Genomic DNA, 15,371 nt, shown 5'->3' on the forward strand with positions numbered 1-15,371 from the left:
GTTGCTCTCTCCTCAGGTGTGTGTGGTGTGTGCAGTGTGGCTCCGCCTCCCCCGGGCTGCGCTGCGAGTGGCAGAGTAACTACAGCCTGTGCGGGCCGTGCTGCAGCCTAAGCCACTGTCCCGTCTGCCAGCGAGCGTACCTGCAGGACGACCTCATCCTGCAGTGCCAGCAGTGCGACAGGTAACACCCGCTCAGGTGTGGGGTCTCGGCGGGTTCGTCGGTCAGGCCCGGGGTCACCATCGGCTAATGTGTGTGTGTGTGTGTGCGCACGCAGGTGGGTCCACGCTACGTGTCAGGGTCTGACCACTGAGGAGGACGTGGAGGCCGCTGCTGACGAAGGATTTGACTGTTCGCTGTGCAGGACGCACGGACGCAGCCCCTACGGTGAACACACACACACACACACACACACACACACACACACACACACACACACACACACACTTGTTGTGAAGCTTGAGGCTGACGTGTGTGTCTGTTTCAGGGAGGACGGAGTTGTTGGCGCCCTTCATGGCTCAGATCGTCTCCAGGATCAGGGAACCCGGTCAGTGCCCCACTCTGTGGTAGTCAAGCAACGGCCCGTGGTCCTAATCCAAGCCCCCCCACGCCTCCACTGGAGGCTCAGATTGTCCTCTGATAAGAAACAACCACTGAGGTGGATCCAGGGTCGCGTCTGATGGTCTCCTGTCTGTGCAGATATTCACTCTGTAGACACTAGGGGGCGATCCAAACAGCCTCCCTCGTGGGAGCTTTCTTCTTGTGTCAAACATACGGCTTGGGGGCTAGAAGCAGCCCTCCTAGGGTCGAGTCTGGCCCTATGGATGGCAGTAAAGCTCACGTATGAACCTTTCATAGTGTCTCAGCTCTGAGGGAACCTGATGTGATGATGTCAGTTTTTGGTTTGTTTCATGTCTCCAAACATCCAAAGCATTGATTTTTCTCCCATTTGAAACAAACTGAAGCAGCTTAAAATGCAGCTCATCACACATGAGTGAAGTGGATCACACTGGGGGTCCTGGGATGGGCAAACAACGTGAGGAGGTCATGAAAGTTTGGTGTTTTCTGATCAAAGCGGTCGGACGGCGGTCGTTTGTGCTCCTGGAGAACGTTTCCGTCTGAGCGCTTTGATCCAAGCAAAGCTGTTTGATGAAGAGAAAATCGTGTCTGTTTGCAGACTCAAAGACGTACGCTCAGGACGGGGTCTGCCTGACCGAGTCGGGCCTGTCTCACCTGCAGTCTCTGGTCGAACCTCTGACGTCGCCGCGCAGGTGGCGCAGGTAAGGCCGCCGCCCTCTCGTGCTGCGCCGTCAGGTCGATGTGGGCGGGCATGACGCTCTGCTTCCTGTCTGCAGGTGTAAACCCAAACTGAAGCTGAGGATCATCAACCAGAACAGCGTGTCCGTCCTGCAGACCCCAGTGGACGCCGAGCTGGACCATGGCAGAGGTCAGTCACCGTTACGCTTGCTCAGGTGTGGAGTTTCTCACCTGAACGTGTGACCTGCATGGCTTCATTCTGCAGGCTGAAGTGTGTTTTAGCCACGAGCAAGTTCGTGTTGTGCTCGAGGTCACGCCGAGTTCGCTGGACTGCTGACCTTTGACCCAGCTGAGCTGCCTTCAGGTTCATGTTTCTTCTCTGACTTTACAGCATCAGATCAAAGGAGGTCATTCAGTCTTTGCAGAGGCTCTTATTTTGAATGTGATTCTGTCTGACTTCCTGTGCTCATTGTTAATAGACTGTGTTATTGGTTGGGTGGTTTAAAGTCACATGATGCTAAAGCTTCCTGTCAGCAGGTGTACTGACGCTCTTCAGAGTCTGCATATGTAACCAAGGTTACCTTGTTTGTTTAGATTTAGGATTGTGGGCGGAGTCGTCGTATTCTGTGACCTCGTGAATAAACGTGCTCGCCGTGGTTGTGAATATGACATCATTTCAGCGTTAGCACCGCCATCATGAACTCTATTTAAACGGGCTGAAAACAATGCTAACTATGTGTTCACTGCAGCTCCGCTCGACTGCGAGATGAAATCTGACTCCAGCCCCGAACGAGATCACGTCCAAGACGATGACGTCACCAAGGAGCCCGATGTCGCTGACGGCAACAAGAAGAGGAAACGGAAACCCTACAGGCCAGGTGAAGAGGGGGCGGGGCCTGGGATAGGTCAGAGCAGGGTTCTGTGCGGACATGTCTCCATGCCAACCAGTCTGTGTTTGTATGTGTCTCAGGTATCGGCGGCTTCATGGTGCGTCAGCGTGGCGCCAAGGCAGGGGTGGGTCCAAACCGCATCAAGCTGTGCAGGAAGGATTCGACGGAGATGCTGCCGGGCCGGGATGAAGGTGAGACGCCTCTCGCCTGTGGACACGCCCACCTTTCACCCACTGCTGATGTCACAAACAAACTCTGTGTTTTGATTGCAGACGTTGCCATGGAAATGGCACCCACGATCACTGACCAGACATCAGAGAAGTCGAAGAAGAGGTACAGGAAGAAGAAAACGAAGCTGGAGGAGACCTTTCCCTCTTACCTGCAGGTAACGCTCGCTCACTCACTCACACGCTCGCTCGCTCGCTCTCTCACTCTCTCTCTCTCTCTCTCTCACTCGCTCTCTCTCTCACTCGCTCTCTCTCTCACTCTCTCTCTCTCACCCACTCGCTCTCTCTCTCTCTCTCTCTCTCTCTCTCTCACACACTCGCTCTCTCTCTCTCTCTCTCTCTCTCTCTCGCTCACACACACACACACTCGCTCTCTCACTGACACACACACACACACACAATGAGAATCCCTGCACTCTGATTGGCTGATTCCTCCTCTCTCCAGGAGGCATTTTTTGGTCGAGATCTTCTCGATCGAAGCCGACAGGTGGACAGGGGGGCGGGGCCAGAAGCAGCAGCCAGTAGCCAACCAAGACCAGCAACAAGTAACCTGAAAGGCCCAACTCCTGGATTTCAGGCCCCTCCCCTCTCTGGCGCCAGCACGAAGGTGGCAGCGCTGCGTGAGTTACTGCTTTGTTTACGTTTTTATCAGCATTTCATCCTCACTCATCATTGGCTGAGGAGCTTGGTAGAGGATGATGCCACTTCCTGTTGACGGACAGAAAGTGTCATGACCTTTACTCGTAGGGGCTCAAAATGTGGTCATAAATATTTTGTACTTGTAAATCAGGATTTGTATGTGTAAAAAGATTTGTGTGTGGACTTAGCCCAAAAAACCCTGCAAGTTACAACTACGAATTTTGACCCCATTTTTCTTCCTTTAAGCTGATTGGTCAATTCCATGTCAATCACAAATGTAACGATCCAATCAGAGAACAGATGGGTTTGGCTGTCGGAGGGGCGCTTTTTTTGAACTGCAGGTCTTTGAAGGGAATAAATGCCCTTTTACATGCCAACCCAGCGTTTTCCTTCATCACCACGAAGGAAAACAGTCTGTGGTCGTCCGAGTTTGGTGATTTTTGTGTCACAGATCTACGTGTTTAATACAGGGACTTCCACAGCCTTTTCAACAGCGCTGCGGACGCGGGGTGGGGGCGGGCAGTGTTTTGTAAATGACATGTCTGTGAAGGTTCTCAGTCATCCAGGTCATCGTAGTCAAAGGAGCTTGCAAAGAAAAGCGTCTGGACTTCTTTAAGTTACCTGAAGACGTTTCACCTCTCATCCGAGAAGCTTCTTCAGTTCTAAGGTCAAATGGTGGAGAGTCCCAGATATAAACCTAGTGGGAGTTTCCCCCCACAGAGGGACAAAAGGACCCCCTGATGATCCTCTAATCGCCTGAGCCAAGGTGGGAAACTGGGCGTGGGTCCCAATCAGCCAGAGTTTCGGGTGAGTTCATTGTGAAACCTGGCCCCACCTTATCATGCGAATTCCTGAGGTCAGATGGCCCAGGATGTGAGTGGGCGTTAAGGCGTCTGGGAAGGGATCTCAAAACTGGATTATAGATGGCAGAGAGTTGGTGTCGTAAACCCCGCCTCTGTTCAAAGATGGTCGCTCACAGTGGACATAGATGCTTCTTTCACTCCTCTTTCAAACCTCTCTGTCCAAAATGTGAACATTGGCATCCTCAAAGAGTGACCTTTGACCTTTAGATGCAGATGGACTGCTGAGTCTGGAAATGACAGTCTTCATTACAAAGCTTTCTTCGTTATGAATTAGCATACATGTTTTTATTGAACATTTGAAGAACCAGCAAAAAAAACCCCAGAAACTCTTGTAGTTCACATAAAGTCAGAGATAGAAAAGACAAGGAGCAGGTGCATCTAGTACAGGTAGAGCTGCTGCAAAAACCCACAGAGCCCAGCAGCCAGCAACAAATTCTGGATCCTTTGCTTTTAGTTAGCAGTTAGCATTAGCAGCACATCCTGCGTCCGATGTGAAAGGACTTTTATGCTGCGCACTGTGACTCACAGCAATGGTCCCGGGTCAGCCCTGACTTTGTGTTAAACTAATCCTAAAGTAATAATGTATTTCTAACCACTGATATACCACAACTTTATCCTTTCAACAGCTGCTGAAAGTTAGGGGACCTAGCTGCTATCGGATATTTATATAGAGATTACCCTTCAAGGACCTGCAGTTCAAAAAAGCGCCCCTCCGACAGCCAAACCCATCTGTTCTCTGATTGGATTGTTTCATTTGTGATTGACATGACATTGACCAATCAGCTTAAAGGAAGAAAAATAGGGTCAAAATTCGTAGTTGTAACTTGCAGGGTTTTTTGGGCTAAGTCCACACACAAATCTTTTTTACACATACAAAACTGATTTACAAGTACAAAATATTTATGACCACATTTTGAGCCCATATACTCGGGCTTCTGAATTGTGAGTGAATCGTGTTTGTGTGTGTGTGTGTGACCATCCAGCCGGGTCGGATGGCGGTCTCGTGGATCTGTCAGACATCCTGAACACCGACCCTCACATCCTCGCCACCGGACACACAGGTACTCCCATCAGCCCCTTCACCCTCTGCCCACTCAGGGACCACACCAACGAAGAAGAGCTCACACCATAACTGTGTGTATTTGTTTCCAGGTCAGTTCCAGGTGGAGCGCTCCCCGTCTCCATTTGGTAAGACTCCCCAGGAAGACCACCTCCTCCTCCTCCTCCTCCCCCTCCGTCTCACTTTGGTTCAGTTTTGTGTTTCTGGACGGCCAAAATAAATTTAATAAACTACAAAATGAAACGGCTGCAGTTCCTCTGACGTCCAGCAGAGGCAACAGCCTGGAGCCTTCTGAAACTTTTCTTCCTCTTCTGCTCCTGTTTGTTCTCCTCCTCCTGTCCTGTGATATAACGGCCTGAATCATCTTCTTCTCCTGCAGAGATCAGACTCATTCTTCTTCTGCTGCTTCCTGCTGACCTCCAGTCTGTCCATGCATCTGTCTCTCTTATTTAACCCCCTTCCCCTCTCTCAGCAGGTCTGGACATCAGCTCTGTGGCGCATGATGCCTCTTTGACTTCTGAGCCAATGGGAAGCAGTGGGCGTGTCCAGAGGGCAATGCAGGAAGAGCCTCTGGACGCCATCTTGAGTCCTGAGCTTGATAAGATGGTCACTGATGGTGAGTTGAAGAGGGTCTGAGAAGCAGGAAACAGGAAGTGCTCACAGATTCTAGAGCAGCTGATTGACGAGTGTTCTTCTGTTTCAGGTGCCATCCTTAGCAAGCTCTACAAGATCCCAGGTAAGACCGAGCACCTGTGTGGGCGTCAGCGCCATACGTCAGCCAAGGGTTTATTAATCTAACTAAGATGATTGACCAATCAGAAACAGGGACAGGTCAGCTGACAGCAGAGCGACTGAAAAGGGAAGTTGGCACTTGGCTTCAAACGTATTCGTTATTAAATGTTGAGCAGCTGCTTCTGCACAGACAGCATCACATGGATACAAGTGACGCTGTCATGACCTCGTTAGTCCCGTTGATGAGTCGGTGCTCGTCACCATCACGCTGTCATTGAAAGCTCATGTCACGTCATCCATGCTGACCGATGCTGGTGTGTGTGTGTGTGTGTGCGCAGAGCTGGAGGGAAAGGACGTGGAGGAGGTGTTCACTGCTGTCCTCAGTCCAGACAGCAGCAGCAGCCAATCAGAGCAGAGTCAGCACACACATGCGGCTGCTGGGAGCAAGATGCACAACACAGGTACAGACACGCACACAGGTACAGACACGCACACAGGTACAGACTAGAGATGGACCGATCCGATATTACGTATCGGTATCGGTCCGATACTGACCTAAATTACTGGATCGGATATCGGAGAAAAATAAAAAATGTAATCCGATCCATTAAATATCACGAAAGCACCTCACAAAACTTGCAACACGCCGTAACTCACCTCAGAACGTTAGCACGTCGGAGCAGTATGCATCACGTGATAGAGCGGCTGTGGCATGCGGGACCTGTCGGTGGTCTGGATAGCATGTGGAGCTTCGCTAGCAACCCGGCATTTCATCTCCGACAAAGTTATCCCGAGAGAAGTAAAGCAAGTGTGTAAGTCCATCTCTGAATGTTTGTAAAGCATTCCTGCGTTAAGCTTAACAAGCGATATATGGAGCGACTGCCTCTCCTGCTGCTACTTCAATCATGAAACTGCTTAATGATCAGCTGATCGGCTTTTCTGTCGCGAGTCTGTGTCTCTAGTTTGTTTTTGGCCCACTTTGCACCAGAAAGAGGAAACCAGCGGCTGAACAGCAGCAGCACGTTTAAGCTTGATCAGCTGTTGTTAGAATTTATTTAATATTACTTTCTACTCGAGGATCTTTTTCTACGTAGCTGACGCTGGTAACTGTGCAGGGGCGGATCTAGCAAAGTTTAGCCAGGGGGGCCGATAGGGCATTAACAGGGAAAAGGGGGCACAAAGACATACTTTTCTTTCTTATTCTCATTTAAAATGTCTAGCTTTTAATAAATAATTATCTGACACCCAAAGTTTTAATTTGATGTAAAATGAATAGAAGTCAATTACTGTATATAGTGACTATTAAGTCTAATATATATACCCTAGTAAGCTATAGTACTTTTTCCTTTGGGAAGGTACCATCTGTGCAGTCTGCAATTTTGTTGAAGAAAGATGTTGAATCTATTTAATATTTCTTGAAAAATTATTGATTTCTGTGCATTTTTTTTCACACTGCATCAAATTAAGGTTGATTACGTCGATTAAGCATCATGAGGTGGAGCGTGAGGAGTGGTTCCCTATTTTTTATTTATTTATTTTTGTTGTTGCTGGGAGTTGGAACCCTATTAGTTAGGTTGCTTAATATTTATGCTAAGTACTCTTTAAAATACCAGAATAGGGAGGATGGTATAGGTCTAAGTTTATTAGATTGATCAGTATTGCTGAACTATGAAATATTTTTTTTGCATACAGGTATAACAGAATAGCTTTAGTGTAGTTGTTGTTTTAAACTTGAGTATGAACTTATACAAAATGCAGCAAGATATTTAAAAAACAGTTTTGTTGATTAAAAAACACTATATCGGATTCATATCGGTATCGGCAGATATCCAAATTTATGATATCGGTATCGGACATAAAAAAGTGGTATCGTGCCATCTCTAGTACAGACACGCACACAGACACGCACAGGTACACAGTGACCTCTGTCTGAAGGCGTTGGTGATATTTCAGAATAATAAAAACTACAAACATGAGAGCCGTGTTACGTGGCTATGTCACTAACGTCATGTAACCAAAGGTTAGCTGAATTTAACTGTTTCAGTTTCCTCGTTATGCTGACATTTGTCTGCTCGATGTTTGAGTGAGATACAAACTCATGACGCCGCTTTGCTTCGACCGTCCACCATTTTTCCCAAACATTTCTTCGACCTGCAGCTGTCTCGCCATCGTTTTTGTTGATAAGTATGAACCTAAAAACAGTTTGAGGGTTCGACTGAGCTCTCTTTGAACCTTCCAATCACCTATGATCACCTTTCAGGTGCCGTGCCGTTTCCTCGCCTCCCACTGATGAACGGCCTCTCACCAGCTGCTCCTCCTATGATGCCCGGTGTCCAGGGTCCAGTCAGCTTTAGGGTCCTCCCTACCGAAAACCCCGCCCCCATCCAGGGCCCCACCTCTGCATTAGTTCCAGCCAATCAGCAGGCTCCAGCTGGTGAGGGCGAGCAGGATGCGCTGTCAACGGCTCAGAGGAGCACGCTGAAGTGGGAGAAGGAGGAGAGTCTGGGAGAGATGGCCACCGTCGCTCCGGTGCTCTACTGCAACACCAACTTCCCCCAGCTTAAGCAGCAGTACCCAGGTACACACACACACACACACACACACACACACACACACACACACACACACACACACTGTGTTCAGTGTGTTGACAGAGCTAACAGCTGTTTCCTGTATCAGACTGGCCCACCAGAGTGAAGCAGATCACCAAGCTGTGGAGAAAGGCCAGCGCTCAGGACAGAGCCCCCTACGTGGTGAGTTCCTCCTCCTCCTCACTGTGTGGAGGACTCTGAGAGCTGAGGAAACGTTATAAAAGCGTATAGGAGCCTGTTCATAGGACCTTCGTCCTGTCAACAGGCCCTTGTGTCCTTTTGAGTGGTTTCCAGAGTGTTGATCAAAGGTGTCCATTTGAAGCAGCAGGGTCATCTTCCAGCTCCGGACCCTTCAAGGACGATCAGGTGCGATCAGTGTCCACACTGCCACAGTGTCCTTGTTCTGTAACAGTGTGGACACTGATTACAGTGGATCTGATCCCAGTGCTGTAAAGATTAGGAACTTTGAGCCACGTGCCTGCTCATCAACCATGATGGCGTTCGTTTAGCGTCCTCGCCATCTCTGACCACGTGCTGTTTTCCCTCTGCAGCAAAAAGCTCGGGACAATCGAGCGGCTCAACGCATCAACAAAGTGCAGCTGTCCAATGACCCGCTCAAACGCCACCCGCCCTCACAGCAGCAGCTGTCTGCGCCGCTGGGACCCTTTGACACTGTTTCCATGGAGATAGAGATGCCGTTCAAGGACCCGCTGAGGCCCAAGGAGTCGGAGCAGGAGCAGGAGTGGAAGTTCAGACAGGTGAGCAGAGCCCGAGAGCGCCACACGTCCAGGTGTCCGTTATGGTGACGTAGCAGCAGAGCGAGAAACCAACAACCAGACTCTAGTCAGAAAACACCTGATTTACCAGAAACACACTTTAGTGATGCAAACAGCAGCGCAATGCATGATGGGACACAGAGCGCTGCCTGCTGGTTGTAGACACACTGTGAGGGTGCTCTTTAAAATTAGTCACGCAAATGTTTCTGCACAACAAGTCAGCAGGCTGCACGCCACCGCTTCAACCTCGAGACCGTCGCGCAGACTAAATCGCCATAGAAACAATCCGTACTCACTCAAAGGCTGGCGCTGGTTTCCAGCTCTCAGTAGTAACCATGGTAACCAGAAGGCAGCATGCCGTGGGGTGTATTTGTGATAAAGATGATGCTGTGATGTGCATGCCCGCTGAGCCGCCCTCCCTCACACTAACGTCTCTGATGTCATTGAAAAGGGAGGGGTTAAAGACAGAGGGGAAGCCGATAAGAAGAGGCAGGAAATCCCCCCCCAAAGCAAAAAATCTCCAACAGATACAGATTGTCCCTGCCAGGCATCCGTAGCAGCTCCGGTAAGACCTCAAGGCCAACCTGTCGGAGGCAGACTTCCTGGATCCACGAGCCTCTGAAACCCTCTGACCTCACCTCTTCACTCTGGAGCTCCACGAACTGTCGGGAACTTGTCAATCGGCCTTTAAGCGAGCCAATGGGGCGTCAGTCAGAGCCATCAAACTTCAACAGTTTAAATAAAGAGTGACGGAGCTCAAGACCCGGAGCTGAGCGAGGGTTTCAGAGCCGTGGAGCCGGCCTCAGCCTCGTCCTCCTCTCTGGGCCAAAGGACGGCTTAAATTTGAAGGAGGGAGGGAGGAAGAGGAGGGGTTAGCTCTGATCTGACACAACGTCACAAGTCTGTGCTGGCCCAGAGCTGGAGGCCGCGGCCCAAGTCTGCCTGCGAGCTGACTGCTTTTATTCTGAAGGGGTGCTGAGAATGGCTCCGGAAACTTCTGCTCTGCCTTCTCCAGACTCCTCCTTACAGCACCTCCACACAAACACATTCTGTCCGGTGTCCTCCATCCATGCATGTGAGGGAGGAGAGCTCAGGTCCAGACCTGCTCCACACTTACTCTATTAAAGTCTGTTTCCACGCACAGCTTCTTTTTCACTCGGCTTTATGGTTAAAATCACGTTTAAGGGTTGGAGGAGTTATGGGGACGTGACTCCTGGGATTTTATTCTGAAAGTCAGAACAAACTGGAGCCTCAAAAACGTCCAGCAGAGGCAGCAGTGAGTCGGTCCCCATACACTCCCATGTTAGTCAGACATGTTTACAGCTTTGTCTCTGTAGGGTTTCCCCTTTGTAACACCTGGTGTCATACCTCAGTCGTTCGGCGTAGCTGTGTCTGTCAGACCTCAGTGTTTCTGTGTTGACGTGTTTGAGCTCCACCTGTTGCCCTCACGCCTGTCGCTCTGTGTCCGCCTGTCTCCTCGCCCGTCCCTTCTGTTTTTCTCTCTCAGCAAATGCGTCAGAAGAGCAAGCAGCTCGCCAAGATGGAGGCCACCCAGAAGTTGGAGCAGGTGAAGAATGAGCAGCGGCAGCAGCAGCAGCTTCTGGCCAGCCAGCGCCTCTCAGGCCCCCAGTCGCCTGAATCTGGCAGCCTCAGCCCCGTGCCCACCGGAGGAAGCGCCTCCCCTCACCCGGGTCTCAGGGAGGGTCAGCCCAGGCAGCACCTCCTGCAGGGAAGTTCTGGACCAGCGGACGACATCTTCCTCCGGCCTCAAGCACCGCCCCCTTCTGGCTTTTCCTCACTCCCTCAATCCCCACATTCCTCCTCTCCCCTCCACCAGCCAGCATCTTCCCCCCAGATGTTCTCTCCCCCCTCCTCCCGCCCTTCCTCACCCTGGGACCCCTACAGTAAGGTTATAGGCACTCCTCGGCCCTCCTCTTCCCAGTCTGGAGGCCCCGCAGCCTCCCAGCAGCAGCATCACAGCTCCCTTAGCACCTCCCCAGCCCATGATGTCGTAGGCTCTCCTGCTCCATCCCCCGACTCCAAAACACCTGACATCTTCAGAAGCCTCGGGCCACAACCAGGTAACCCCACCCCCGACCCTTCAGTCAGACATGCCGGCATCCGAGTGGCCGAAGCCTACCAGAAGACGAACGTGCGAGTCCCTGCGCCCGAGTCATGCAGTCGTCAACTGCTCCAGGGTGGTGTGTTTAAGGCCCCCATGCCCCCTCAGCAAGAGGCATTTGGTGGTGGAGGAGGAGCAGGGAGGAAGGACCTGTCAAGTTTTGCCCCCCCTCCTTCACAGGAGCCTCCCTTCCCCTCCAGCCCACTGTCAGGTCTAGGCTCCCCCCACCGTAGTCCCTACGCCCAAGCGCCCGGCACGCCCAGACCAGATTACACTCAGCAGATGTCCGACCCCTTCACCCAGCAGTCACCTATGACCTCCCGGCCGTCTCCGGATCCCTACACCAACCCTCAGACCCCTGGCACGCCGCGTCCCCACTCTGACCCCACATACCTCACCACACCGCCTGCGCTGAGACCAGACCAGTACAACCAGCAATCCATGAGCCGCCGTCCGTCCCCCTCTCACCCAACCCTCGATCCCTACGCCTCCAACCCGGGCACACCCCATCCAGCTGTCATCGACCGCTTCCCCCGATCACCAGGGAGTCAGCGGGCCGGCGACCCCTACGCACAGCCCACAGGTACACCGCGACCCTCGCCGGATCCCTACGCCCAGCAGCCCTCTACACCACGACCCCAGAAGACCCACGAGCCATTCAGCCAAACCCCAGTCGAGAGCTTAGCTCCTCAGCCTGCAGCTTCCGCTTCATCCCCTCTGGCTCCAGGAGACCCAGGGACCTTCACCCCAACGCCCCACCAGGTAACACCACAGCCCACGGCCTCTATTCTCTGACACAGAGTAGCGTCTTCTTCTACTCATCTTTTCTCTGGTCAGTTACAGCAGTCACCAGGAAGACAACAACAGGACTCATTTCCCAGAACCCCCAGCAGCCACACCCCAAAGCACCCTGAGATATCAGAAGAGAGCTTCTCTGCTTTAGCCAGTCACACTCCGGGTCACGATCCGTTTGAGCAGGGTCACATGACACCAGGCCGATCGCAAACCGACAAGACGGCAACCACTGAAATGTCTGCTTTAGACGGGTCGATGAGCGTGCTGCCTCAGCTTGGTGACTCAGGGGAGAAGCTGAGACAGGTGAGAGGTGTTGTGAGTCCACGTTTGTCTGGTCGAGTGTTGCTGGTTCTCGTGTGTTTAGCGAGTTCATCTGTCCTCCTGTTTTCTCTGCAGCGTCAACGGCTTCGGGAGCTCATCCTGAGACAGCAGCAGCAGAAGAGCACGTTACGTCAGGAGAAGGGTCTGCAGGAACCGGCTCCTGGACTTGCTGCACCCCCGGCTGCTCCGACAGGATCCTCCCCTGGTTCTGGCACACCTCTTCACAACTGGTCGCAGGACGACTCCTCCAGCTCCACCTCCACCGCTTCCCCTGTCCAGACAGACCCATTTGGGCGCCCTCCGCCCCCGTATCCTGGCACGATACGGCCTGCCGGGGCTCCAGCCCTGAGGTTCCCTGGAGGGTTCCCAGGAGAACAGCAGAGGGGTTTTGCGCCCACCGAGGCTTCTTTCCCCAGACAGAGTCTCCCCAGAGAGCTGGGTGTCCAAGGACCAGGATCGAGGTGAGAGGAGCAGAAGAGTCCTGGTTGAGATCTGATGGTTTTTTGTGTGTTTGTGACTTACACTCGCTGCCCTCTACAGGTTTGGAGCTCCAGCTGGCCTCCATGACACTTTCCTGCGTGCACCCCTAGGATCAACGCCTGCCTCTGGGCTCGGTGCTGTGGAGGTTCGTGTTCAGATGAGGAGGCCAGTGCCCGGGGACTTCACCGCCATCCGTCCCCACGGGACTCCAAACGCTCACCCGCACATGATGCAAGGTCAGCACAGCTCCTCTGACTGGCCGATCAGTCAAAAATGTTGAAAATGAACTTGATTGATAAAAAAGTCTCTTTCCCCTCAGGTGTCCCCCAGCCCTTCCTCCCTCGCTCTCTCCCCATCCAGCAGCACAGCATCATGGGACAGCCCTACATTGAGCTTCGGCATCGCGCTCCAGAGAACCGCCTGAGGCTGCCCTTCTCTCTTCCTTCAGACCCCCACCCACCTGCCATCAGACCTGGTCCTGGGGCCAGGATGGGTGAGACGCTGATGGCTCAGCAGATGATGATGGCAGGCGCCGTGGAGCAGCTGAACCAGCAGGATCCTCAGCAGCAGCACCTTGGCCACACGGCGGCTCTGACTCAGACCGGCGAGCCGGCACTCTCGGGAGCCGATGGAATCGAGGAGCACCTGGAAGGGGAGGACTCGGCTGTGAAGGACCTGGAGGATGTAGAAGTGAAGGATCTGGTTGACCTGAACCTGAACCTCGACCCTGAAGATGGTATGAGCGATCGAGTCTGGGTTCACCTTGGCTAAATCCAGAAATTACACCTGTTCTGAAGCAAGTTATCGATCCTTCCTCACCTTGACTGACTCGTCCTCTAACTCTGTTTCAGGTAAAGAAGACCTGGACCTGGGTCCCAATGACCTCCACCTCGATGACTTCCTGCTGTCGGGGAAGTTTGACCTGATCGCCTATGCCGACCCTGAGCTCAACCTGGAGGACAAGAAGGACATGTTCAACGAGGAGCTGGATCTGGGCGAGCCAGCGGAGGAGAAGGAGAGCGGAGAGAGGAAGGATGGAGTTTGTGGTTCTAGAAAGACCGACAGCAGCTCCCACCTGGTCGGACAGATCAAACAGGAAGTGAGGGACGACAGCAAGACGGGGGCAGCTCGACCTGGGGTCCTCGCCACCAGCAAACCCCCGGGAGCTCTAGGACTTGAGGTTTCCTCTGTCCATCACATCAAGGTGGGACATTTTCAATTTATCAATAATAAATATTAATCAATAATTAGTTCAATAAAGAGAACATAATAAATAACCCACCACTGCCTCCAGGAGAAGCTGGAGGACTCCGGTTCTGTTTCAGGGGCTTTGTCATCCATCAAGCCCCAGGAGCAGGTGCCATCCATGGGCATGGTATCCAGAGTTCAGCCCCCTGTGACCACAGGTAAACAAACACAAGCCTGACCTGCCCCCCTCGTGTTATCGACCAATCGTTGGTCTAATCAGCAGATTTGAAATGGAAGAACTGTTTCTGATTGCTCTTCCTCTCCCAGGACAACAGCCTGTCTTCCAGCAGCAGCAGAGGCCTTTTGGGCCCCCCTCATCCTCGCCTCAACTCACCCCCCACCCTCAGGCTGTCTCAGTGTCTCCTCACACCAGTCTGCCTCCTCAGGCCCCCCAAGGCCCGCCTCACCCACTGCCTCTCCAGCCTCCTCACCTCCTCCTTACCACTCAGACCGAACCTCCACATATGGGGACCTCCACGCAGAGCCAGACCCAGGGTACCTTTGCTCAGACCCAGGTCCAGAACCAGAACAAACAAAGGCCTCTGCTTCTGGAGGAGCAGCCGCTTCTTTTGCAGGACCTCCTGGACCAAGAGCGGCAGGAGCAGCAGCAACAGAAACAGATGCAGGCCCTGATCAGACAGCGCTCCACCACAGACTCTGCGTTCCTTGGTGTGGGTAAGTCCAGAATCCTGAAACTCCCCCTGAAGCACCATTGGACTGTCTTTCTCATGAAGCCCCTGCTGAACTCGTGTTCTTGTTTTGTCCTGCAGACTTTGATTCCATTACAGACCCCATCATGAAGGCAAAGATGGTGGCTTTGAAAGGCATAAACAAAGTGATGTCTCAGGGAAACCTGGGCCTGAATCCCGTGGTCATCAACAGGTATGACCTTCTGACCTCTGACCTCAGTGTTCTCTGTGAACGTTCCCTCTCTCAACTTCATTTGAAGTCTTTGTCTGTGTGCGCGTCAGGTTCCAGCAGCCTCCAGCAGCCCCAGGTCCCGAGGTCCCCCCTCAGCCTCCACACCTGGTATTACAGGTATGTTGAAGGACTCGGACACAGTAACTGACCACACAGGACAGAGCATTTCTCTAACATGTCTGCGGTCTTTCTCTGTGTCAGGAGGGGACGGTGACCCCTCAGCTGGTGCAACCCAACCCCCCGAGCTTTGGCCCCGGGTTCAGCAGTGAGTATCAGAAACCAATCAGAGCAGCTTGAACAGGTACATTCAGAGCAGTGGTTCTAACACAAAGCCCGGGGAGAGCTTTATACGGTCACAGAATCTGACAGAGACCCACTGGTTTCGGTTTGTTGCATTAAAAATGACTGGAGTGACTGTGTGTTTTACCTGGGTGGCTGCAGCTCAGTAGAG

General features: G+C 52.4%; 1 protein-coding gene across 1 annotated transcript in view; it reads left to right on the forward strand.

Moving 5' to 3' along the window:
- kmt2ca (lysine (K)-specific methyltransferase 2Ca) overlaps positions 1–15,371 on the forward strand; it is a 50,813-nt gene that overhangs the window by 21,216 nt on the left and 14,226 nt on the right. Inside the window, exons 22-49 of the mRNA XM_026179280.1 lie at positions 17–181; positions 276–385; positions 486–545; positions 1,176–1,278; positions 1,354–1,445; positions 2,005–2,133; positions 2,226–2,336; positions 2,418–2,530; positions 2,818–2,992; positions 4,858–4,935; positions 5,027–5,062; positions 5,407–5,550; positions 5,638–5,670; positions 6,005–6,127; positions 7,927–8,244; positions 8,346–8,419; positions 8,809–9,015; positions 10,541–11,917; positions 11,993–12,253; positions 12,347–12,732; positions 12,812–12,987; positions 13,071–13,487; positions 13,603–13,955; positions 14,046–14,157; positions 14,267–14,674; positions 14,770–14,881; positions 14,971–15,037; positions 15,122–15,185. Of these exons, the coding sequence (XP_026035065.1) occupies positions 17–181; positions 276–385; positions 486–545; positions 1,176–1,278; positions 1,354–1,445; positions 2,005–2,133; positions 2,226–2,336; positions 2,418–2,530; positions 2,818–2,992; positions 4,858–4,935; positions 5,027–5,062; positions 5,407–5,550; positions 5,638–5,670; positions 6,005–6,127; positions 7,927–8,244; positions 8,346–8,419; positions 8,809–9,015; positions 10,541–11,917; positions 11,993–12,253; positions 12,347–12,732; positions 12,812–12,987; positions 13,071–13,487; positions 13,603–13,955; positions 14,046–14,157; positions 14,267–14,674; positions 14,770–14,881; positions 14,971–15,037; positions 15,122–15,185 (5,804 nt within the window). The remainder of the gene's footprint in view (positions 1–16; positions 182–275; positions 386–485; positions 546–1,175; positions 1,279–1,353; positions 1,446–2,004; positions 2,134–2,225; positions 2,337–2,417; positions 2,531–2,817; positions 2,993–4,857; positions 4,936–5,026; positions 5,063–5,406; positions 5,551–5,637; positions 5,671–6,004; positions 6,128–7,926; positions 8,245–8,345; positions 8,420–8,808; positions 9,016–10,540; positions 11,918–11,992; positions 12,254–12,346; positions 12,733–12,811; positions 12,988–13,070; positions 13,488–13,602; positions 13,956–14,045; positions 14,158–14,266; positions 14,675–14,769; positions 14,882–14,970; positions 15,038–15,121; positions 15,186–15,371) is intronic.

The sequence above is a fragment of the Astatotilapia calliptera genome, chromosome 9 (assembly GCF_900246225.1).
Source record: "Astatotilapia calliptera chromosome 9, fAstCal1.2, whole genome shotgun sequence".
Lineage (NCBI taxonomy): Eukaryota > Metazoa > Chordata > Actinopteri > Cichliformes > Cichlidae > Astatotilapia > Astatotilapia calliptera.